Source organism: Ictalurus punctatus, chromosome 1, assembly GCF_001660625.3.
Source record: "Ictalurus punctatus breed USDA103 chromosome 1, Coco_2.0, whole genome shotgun sequence".
In the NCBI taxonomy this organism is placed as follows: Eukaryota; Metazoa; Chordata; class Actinopteri; order Siluriformes; family Ictaluridae; genus Ictalurus; species Ictalurus punctatus.
Genome location: NC_030416.2, coordinates 17,083,740 through 17,093,890, shown reverse-complemented (window position 1 = coordinate 17,093,890; position 10,151 = coordinate 17,083,740). Strand labels below are relative to the sequence as shown.

At 36.8% G+C, this 10,151-nt stretch overlaps 1 protein-coding gene across 1 annotated transcript; it reads left to right on the top strand.

The window, feature by feature from the left end:
• The first annotated feature begins 55 nt into the window (after nt 1-55).
• Nucleotides 56-10,060, top strand: kel (Kell metallo-endopeptidase (Kell blood group)). The gene is made up of 18 exons (XM_017473279.3): nt 56-692; nt 2,498-2,669; nt 2,783-3,067; nt 3,413-3,534; nt 3,801-3,944; nt 4,369-4,440; nt 4,606-4,794; nt 4,974-5,134; nt 5,259-5,376; nt 5,479-5,574; nt 6,732-6,830; nt 6,920-6,997; nt 7,134-7,237; nt 7,376-7,465; nt 8,404-8,471; nt 8,568-8,713; nt 9,546-9,635; nt 9,768-10,060. Exons 1-18 carry the CDS (start codon nt 666-668, stop codon nt 9,915-9,917), a joined length of 2,211 nt encoding a protein of 736 aa, XP_017328768.1. The 5' UTR covers nt 56-665; the 3' UTR covers nt 9,918-10,060.
• The last annotated feature ends 91 nt before the right edge of the window (nt 10,061-10,151 follow it).

Genomic DNA, 10,151 nt, shown 5'->3' with positions numbered 1-10,151 from the left:
AAAGTTATTACTTTCCTCAAGAGAAATTCACTCTTTTTTTTGTGGCTGTAATGAAATGTAATTTCTAGACTTCACAATTTTTTAAAAACATTTTCTCTTGTCTAAATGTTTAATGGCTGTCTCTTAGACTTTGTGTCTATTAAATGTATGTTGGCATGTGACAGTCAAACGTGCTCCTTCCCACGCAGTGTGTGACGTGGAGGCACGTCATAGATGCGTCTTCTCACCCTATCGGCCCACTCCAGCCTCTCAGTCCACTGATAACAGAGTGCTGGCACACGTGCGTGTGTTTGTCTCTTTTAATGCAGCCTGAGTGACTGACTACAAATCCTATAAAATAACATTTATATTTACTAAAGGCATCTGAGGTGTTGTTTTCTGTAAATAAAAAGTTAATACTTTTTGAAGTCAAATTCAGATACTCAATCTAAGTAAAATAAACATGTCTGAAACACACAGGAGGTTTATACAGACAGCCAGTTAGTATGACGCAGTGAACGAGGCATGTACACTGGCTTTTATCAGAATGTAAATGTGGGAGGAGTAAGTGTCATGAATGACTGATCTGATTGAGGACGAGATAGAGGGGGGCTCAGATATGAGCTGGATGCTGATGGAGAAGGAGTTCGAATGAAAGGCCTTTGAAAACAAATGAAAAGAACAAGATGACCCAAAACTCATCGGCTCAGCAGGTACAGCTAGAAATCAACAAATATTCTAGCCTTACAACAATGCTATTATGCTATCACTGAGAGAAATGGTTTCAGTTCAAATGGATTTTCACTTCCTTTGGCATATAATAAGTATGCAGGCCGTGTTATGTGCAGTCTGTTGGCAGATTACCGAAATCTTCAAGATAGCTCAAGTTTTATAATCTGTCAGATGTTCGTTACTTAAAGTGTGCAAAATGTAAGCGTTTTCTCTGTGCTCTTTCATACAAAGTGTTTTTGAGTGACTCCTGCTATGTCTGAATTATTGCTACAGAAAGGAATCATCTGCTTTTGATGTGCTTGCAACTTTCTATATAAAAAAAGTTGGGTGGTATATGCGCCTACCGCAAAGTTGATTGTTTTCTTATAACAGATCGCCCAGCAGTGTTTTATTCCTCTTATATCTCAGCAAATGTACAGCAATTACAGTTTTAAGTTGTTGATGAATGTCAACATAGTCGTAATTTTTAATCTGTTTCTATACTCGGCAAAAAAAAATGTCCTCTCACGTTCAACTGCTTTTATTTCCTGCAAATTTCTTAACGTGTGTAAATTTTTGTTTTATTAATATAAAAGATTCAACATCTGAGACATAAACTGAACAAGTTTCACAGACGTTTGACGAACAGAAATGGAATAGTGAGTCCCTCAACAAAGTGGGGGTCAATACTAAAAGTAACAGTCAGTATGTGGTGTGTCTGGCCACCAGCTGCTTTATGTACTACAGGGGATTCGACAAGTTCTCAATAACATCTGGGGGGGGAACACATGGTTACATGTAATTTTCCACTGCAAGGACGGTCAGCTGTCCTTCCTATCACCCTGTAGCACCGTCTTAGGCATCTTACATTACAGACATTGCAGTTTATTTCTCTGAACACATCTTCAGTCCTCATGCCTCCCTGCAGCAGGTCTATGGCATGTTCATGCAGGTGAGCAGGAAACCTAGGCATCTTTCTTCTGGTGTTTTTCAGAGTCGGTAGAAAGGTTTATCTAGTGTCCTAGTTATTATAACTGTGACCTTAATTGAATACCGCCTGTAAACTTAGTATCTTAAGGACTGTTCCACAGGTGCATTTGCAATAATTGTTTATGGTTCATTGAACAAGCATGAAAAACATCGTTTAAGCCCTTTCCAATAAAGATCTGTAAAGCTTATTTAGATTTTACAAAATTATCTTTAAAATACAGTCTCCTGAAAAAGGGACGCTTCTTTTTTTGCTGAGTATAGCTATTGTTAGCAAAACAAGATTGTTCCTGTTTTCCCTTTTGGTATAATTCTAGAAACACTCATTCCCCCAACTCTCTTGTTGATGTTATTAACACACACACACATACACACACACAAACAAAAGGTTATGTTACTGCAAAACTGGTAAAAAAAAAAAAAAAAAAAAAAAAATTTAAAAAGTGCAAAGTCCTCTGTCCTCTGAGTTTCATATAATGGAAATTTTAAAGGAACAGCTACATCTCTATTACAAAGTGCTAATAAATGTTAATCCATGTATTATAATAATTGGGTTAATGTGGCAGATCAGCCATTCAAATCCCTGTAAATTAGCCCTCACTATAGAAATGATACACTGTAAAAAAAAAAAAATAAATAAATAAAAAAAAAAACCTAAAAAATGTAGTAACCTGTCATTTTCTTCACAGCCTGAACGATTGTCAGAGTTGTGGTGTTACAGTACATTAATCAACACCTACTGACCAATCAGGTTCAAAGAATTCAACAGCACTGCGGCATAAGACTAAATGTTTGATACTCATTTCTGATGCTTGTCCAGGAATGTCTTCAGCTCCCCCAAGAACGGGTTCAGTCTCAGGAATCACAGTCATTGGTCAAGAACCAGTGGTTTGGGCTCCTGTTTTTTCAGTTTTGTCTTGCCTCCTGTATCATTGGTACAGTCATGGGGTTGGGGTACTACTTCCTGCAAGAAGACACTCGAAACACTCAAGGTAACAAGATGCTGCATCAAACAACAAAATCTAGTGTAATGTCTATGGTGACTGGTCTTTCCTTTCTATCCTTTAATTTTTTCATCTCACCCCACATTTCTTTCTCCCTCTAGACCCTCTTCCCTGTCTCTCTCCAGCATGCATGAGAGTAGCAGAACGCTTCTCTGCAGTCATGGATCCTTTTTCTCGACCCTGTGATTACTTTCTGTTTAATTGTAAAGCAGAAATGTCACCCAAGAGCAGAAGGAGATACGGAGGCAAGATCAACTCCCATAATGTCACCAGAACAGACGAGATGAGAAGGATAGTGCAGAGAGGGTTCGACACTGAAAGTAAAAGAGATGACAGATTACCTGACAGACAGACAGCTTTGCTCCTAGCAATACAAGAGATTCTGGGTATGACACAGACTTTGTATATTTCTATCACTGTACAGGACATTAACGTTGTAAGTTGTGATGTTGCTCGGTAATAGGACTGAATGTATATTAATGATGATCATTTTTCATTAATTATAGATTTATCATGATGTAGGGTTTATCTGAGTAGTATTTAGAAATATTTAGTATGTACAGTAGAATGTAGTATTTTGTTCTGCAGTCATAGAATTCTAATACACACTAAGCATATAAGTAAGGAATATATAAAGACAATTACCTGCATATGCACTAGATCTAAACTGGAAATATACATGAGGTTATATTTAAAACTTATATTTGAATCTTTGGTCTCTGCATGATTAGAGTCTCCCAATAGGAATGTTACCAGTGCAGCACAGAAAGCACAGACCTTCTATAACACCTGCATGAGGCCTAACACTACATTGAATGAGAGCATATTTCATGCCCAAACGCTAATTCAGCAGGTATATACACAAATGATCTCTCTCTCTCACACACACACACACACACACACATACAGCCACATTGTAGATTTATGATGATTTCAAATGGCTAATAAGGCCTTTTGGCATTTTATGCTTGCCCTTGTATTCTTGTATTCTTTCCACCTTTCCAACTTTAACACCACTTAGGAAGAAAGTCATTTACTACATGTTGTTTATGAATATAGGATCACAGTTGGATCACTTGTTGGATAGCGCTAAATAAAGCAGTCTGTGTTTGTTTGTAGCTGGGTGGCTGGCCTGGTTCTGAGCACTGGACTCAGCCTGAGTTGAACTCCACTCTGGCTCTGCTGATGTCGCAGTACAACACCTTTCCTTTCTTTAACGTGTATGTGGGCCCTGACCGCAATGAGAGCCAGAACTACATACAGGTACATTCAAACAAATAAATTCCAAACTTTAAATAGTTCCAAACTTTTTACGTTGCATCTATAAGCCTTTTTAGAAAGGAATAGTCTATACTGTACTATCCTTTCACCTGATTAGCCCTTAGCAGATAAGACTGTACACCTTTGGCTTAAATTTACACATGCTTTCCTTAACTAGTTTTGCATTTACCTTTTAAATAGAACTAATTAAGCATTATTAAGCAAATGGAGCATCCTTAATTAATTAAACATTAAGCTGGGGTAGTGAGTATGATCTCAGCAGGGTCAATCTTGGGAATAATCTTCAGTACATTCTTTTAAATATTCAGCGGTATAGCTATGTAATGTTGTAATGTTAGAATTAGTGTTTAAAAAAGTGTCCAAAAAGCATTTTAACCTTCTTTGTGAAACACTGGGATTTCTGCAGATTGATCAACCGGACTTTCAGTTCCCTACTGAGTGGAACAACCAGACAAAGAGAACCAAATTCAACTCGCAGGTACAACTGAACATAATTTGACGTTTTCAAGTTGACAAAGAAAAATAAAAAGCTTACATGGTGTACAAAAAAAATTATGTAAACTTTATGAGAGCTATAAGCATGATCTTCATAGTATAATGATAGTTAATTGGTCATCTTGTATTTTTTCTTCTCTCTTTTCAGTCTCTGCGTCCATTCTTCGCATCCTGTAGGCAGCTTTTGACTCTGTTGAATGTTTCCTTCAGTAGCAGTACTCAGCATTGTGGCTTGTATATGTCTCTGAGTTCAACTCTAGTTACAAACACTTCACCTCTTTCCTACCGACTCAACCAGAAACTCCTGTACCATCGAATCACCATCCAGGAATTACAAGTGGGTATTTGTTATCAGTCAGACAATTTATAGGTTACTGTGTGACAGGGAAGTAAGAATGTGTGTGTGTGTGTGTGTGTGTTGCGTGCGAGCGTGTGTGTGTGTGTGTGTGTGAGTGTGTGTGTGTGTGTGTGTTTGTGTCATGCATTCACTCAGAAAAGTTCTCTCTCTTTTTTTAGAAACTGGCCCCTTCTATTGATTGGCTCAGCTGTCTCCAGGCTACCTTCCATCCTCTTCCTGTCAGCAAGTCAGATTTTGTGTTATTGCATAATCAACCTTATATCATCTACATGTCACAGATAATTAGCCAATGGAGGCTTAAACACAAGCAGATAAACAGGTAGATCATATTCACAGTCAGTTATTTTAATATTTAGCATATACTTTCACATCAGCTTTAATAAAAGTATTGCTGCGACAGTTCAAGTAATTATCTGTATGTATGTATGTCTTTTCGTTTGCAGTCATCCTCTCCAAACTTTTATGATCATGAATCTTCTGCAAACACTTATGCCTGCTCTGCACACCAAATTCACGCAGACCATGAAAAACTTCTCTATTGCAATTGACAATGAAAATGAGGTGTGTATTAATTTGATGTGTCTGTGTTTAAATTTACTCATTTTTAATATTTCTTAAAGTTGTTGAATGAATTGGATTAACTGGACGTTTGTGCTACTTAAGGATGTGCCACGTTGGAGACACTGTGTACTGCAGACGGTGAAAGGTTTTGACACTTTGATGAGTCATTTGGTCAAAGACCATTATGCTGGTGAAGAGGTATGACAAATAAAGATATATAAGTCAGAATATTACAAATAATGGATGGATGGATGGATTTATGGATGGATGGAGAGATAGTTAGAAAGAGGGTTGGACCAATGAATGTACATGTGGGCCAATGGATATAAATATAGGATATACTGTTATAATAAATATATGAATAGACAAATCATGTACGCATCCTGGGAGGATGAATGGACAGATGGATGGATGGATGGACAGATAGACAGATGGATGGTTGTATGAACAGATGGATGGAAGAATGCATGAATAGTCAAATGGATGGATGGATGGATGGATGGATGGACGGCTGATTGTTTGATATCTTACAGTTATAGTCATCATACACATACTGTATGTACAATGGGTTACACTGTATCTCACCAGGTTTTTAAAAAATATGCAAACTATTCATTTATTGGTATTTTTTTTTAAAGGTAACTCCATAGGCATTTATAACACTTGAGAATTGCATAAATAATTTATAAACCAATACTGGAGAATTTATGAAAGACTTATTACAAGGTGATCTTTAAAAGTGTTCTGTGAATTGTCTTTGCACGAAAGTATTATCATTAGAGGACGTTTAATATTACCATAGTTTTTTTTTTATTCTTCTAATAGTTGTTCATTTGCTTTTACTGAAAACAACTATGAGAGTTTAAGAAAGTTGCTGAAAATATATATAGTGTTTCATAACAGTGTTATTAATGAAAAACTAATCAATGCCGTTTAGTTAAAGGCATTACATTCATTCATTTGGCTGGCATTTGGCCTATGTGCTGCTAGTACAGACTACAATAATAACTTTAAAGACAAATAAAAGAAACAAAATCTGTATTAAACAGTCAACCTATCATGATAACTCCTCTCTAATCTATACTGAACGGTAAAGACAAGCAATAAACTTCATATAAACCTTTGTCATATTTTGTCATAATCCTTACATAAACTATTTTCATAATTATAAAATTATAATGTTATTTACATTGCATAAGTCCTTACATAAATATTGCTTTATAACATTTATAACATGCAATGCTTATGAATATGCTATAAAAGCCCAATGTAGATACTTTCAACTAAATTGTTATATTAATTACAATGTTCCTAATCATTCACCATTAGTCTTACAATTCCTCTTCACTTGCTAGGCTGAAAAGCTGATCAGTGATATATACTACTCCTTCAAGACCAAAATATCCAACATAAACTGGCAGAATGAGGACACACGGGAATTAGTTTTGAATAAGGTAAAAGGTAAAAAGCACTCATATACCTCCAATGACATCTCTGGACAAATGTCGCTGCAGATGTAACAGATTTAGTGTTTCTCTTTCAGATTAATTCTCACACACCAAGACTCTCCACTAACAATGACTTCTTCAGTCAGCTGAGACTTGATGAGCATTTTGGAGAGGTATTAATAACATAAATAAAAACATTTGCATTTACAATTTCACATTATTGTATGGCACTATATTTATAAATCATTTTGTATATTAAAAATCATTTTTCCACAGAGTATACTGAACTGTACCTCCCTCTTGCACTAGGTGATTATGAGTGAGAAGATCTATTTCTCCAACTACCTACAGATGCTTCTTCTTCACCAGAGGATAAGGAGCAGACTGCTCTCTCACACTCCACATCCCTATGTGTGAGTGCTTTTCCCTTCACCACTTTGTTATATGTTTCTTATTATCATATGTATGGGTCCCCATGAATAATTTTATTTTATTTGTTGAGCATGTTAATTGTGTACTGTGATCAGCCTTCACTTCTCTATGTCTTCTAGTTTGTCTCTCCATCCATTTTTCTCTGGTAATGACATCATCATCCCAGTTGGAATGTTTGTGCCACCACAGTTTCATTCCTCATATCCCAGGTATTTATCACATTGTTAAACCAGGATGGGGTCACAGAAGTTTAAAACTAACTAGAGAACATTCTATTTCTATAAATCTACAATTAGTTCTACAACAACAACCATAACAACAACAACAACAACAAATAATAATACCATTTCTTTCCTAATACTTGGTTATGCCTCCCCTCACCTTAATAACAGCACAGTCCTGTCAGGTCAGAATGCAACTACCTTGTCAAATTGAGTGTGTAAGTCAGCTTGAGTTTTTGGAGCCTACTGATGTTTCATTTGCTATTCCAAACAATCCCACATAGTTTCCTATGGTATTGAATTGCGTAGATTTTTCAGGCCAGTCAAAGTGTCTCAGTATTCTATTATGCTCACTGAGCAATTCATGAACAGATTTGGCCCTATGCACCCTACAGTTGTCATCCTGGAATATGGCAGTGTCTGTGTTGTGTTGTGTATAAACATGAAGCACAACAGTCAGCCTCAGAGTCTGGCCAACAACTGACAAACTGACAAACTACATCCGTCCAGGTGTGCCACCTACTGACACTAATCATTAGGCTGCTATCGGTGGATGTGACTGATTTTTTTTTTTGTCGTCCAGGGACTAGAAACATGCCTCTAAAAAGAGAAAAATTATCTATTATAATTATATGTACTTACATGCACATACCTACATGTCTACGAAATTATACACAGAATTATACCCTAAACCCCATTTAATAAAAAAATAAAGCTAGGCATTGTTAGTGTTCTCTCATATCGCATATATTTTATTATATAAGGTTCAAAGGTGACTTTAAATGGAATGCACATAACGTTATTCATTGTCAAAATGTCTACACATTGTTTATACACTTAAAGTAGGCCACATTTTATACATTTTTACAGCTGTGGTATGAGTACAACATGAAACTGATAAGTGACCATGTTTCTCTTTTTTCTAGAGCTATCAACTATGGGATGTTGGGGACCTTACTTGCAAAAGACCTCCTGCATCTGCTGTTGCCTGATAGTATGTCACCCTGTTACATGCCTATATGCATGTGTTAGTGTGTTTGTGTGTGTGCATGTTTATATACAGTTTATATAACATCTGTCTCTTCTCTAGTCTTATCTCAATCAGAGAGTGCTGAGGGGGAGAGTGAATGTGTGTGGTCACACTATCTCACAGCACAGAAGGGAACTTCCTCTCTCTCTACATCCCAGAAGCAGGAGGTGTGGGTGCAGTTCTCAGCCCTTCAGGTGGCTCTACTGGTAAGTGTGTGCACTTTACTGGTGTGTGTATCTTCAGCTGTAAAAACAAACAAACAAACAAAAAACCTTGGTCTATGCTGCGTGTTCTGAAGCCCTCCTGAAATGAGCTGCCCCAGGACAACAATTTCACATGTGTACTTTAGCTTTTATAAACCCTAATTTCTACAGTAGTCTTTTATTAATTATTATATTTTATACCATGGTCGGTCTGAATAGTCGATTCTGATTGGCTGGAAGGTGTGTTAATACCGTATGTACCACAGGTAATTCAGGTCAGTTTAATCACCGTTCTAAAGTAATGTGCTGCCAATAAACAACTGTAACCATAGTACAGTTAAATAGTACCATAGTACATAGTTAAACTCACAGCTTCATTATACGTGGCACAGATACAGGTAATTCGTGCATGCACAAACTCTCTCTCTCTCTCTCTCTCTCTCTCTCTCTCTCTCTCTTTAATAACTATGTATTATAATTCATTCAAATAAATATAATCTTATCGCACTACTTTATTTCTGTGTGTTATTTAGAGGTAAAATTTTAATTCAAATGACCCATATATGAAATAACAAACAAAAATTAACCATTATTTTTATCTGTTCAGTCAAATTTTGCACTGCAAACATCAATGACAGCTTTAACTTGTCAGCCTGTCAAGTGACCATGGTATAAGTGGAATAATCCACAGCTAGGTGTGCATTACTTTCCTCCTCATTGTGCATTAAAATCCTGTAATGCACACCTATGCGTGGATTATCCCTTACATATTTTATGTTGTTTCCCAATTTCTTTAATGCCTGTTTTCCTTCTTTATCATTTGGTTTTCTTGCAGTCATATAATAAGAGTTTGCGGAGGCATTCGGGTGACACCACCGTGTCAGGACTCTCTCACATTCAGCTGTTTCTTGCCTCATTCATGCAGGTAGGCTTCTGGAGACCAAACCCCTATTAGGTCATACCAATTAAAACCATATTAATGCACTGGCCTGTGTGCTTCAGCCAAGTTTTTTTTTCAACCAACAGAATTAACTCTGTTGCACTTCTTTCTTCATAGGCAACCTGTGACTCTGAGCCATATAGCACACTCATGCCATTTGAACCCTCCTTCCTGGTGACTGTACTGTGTGCCAACTCTGAGCGCTGTCCCAAACCACTGACCTGTGTGGATAACAGATCTCAGGGACATCTTCCTGAACTGTGCTAGAAGTGTGGGTCTACTGAGGAACATTATTCATAGCTGGGCACTAAAACAATAAGATGCTGCTCAGAAATTTGATGGATACAAGGGGCATCAATGGAGACCATGACAATTACAGCAAACCCATAAATGCATTAGAATTTTTCACATTTTGGATGTATTCTTCTTAGTATGTTAGATTTTACAATCAGTATTAGTATTAGCATTATCTATCATTATCCAGGGTTCGAACCCAAGCTT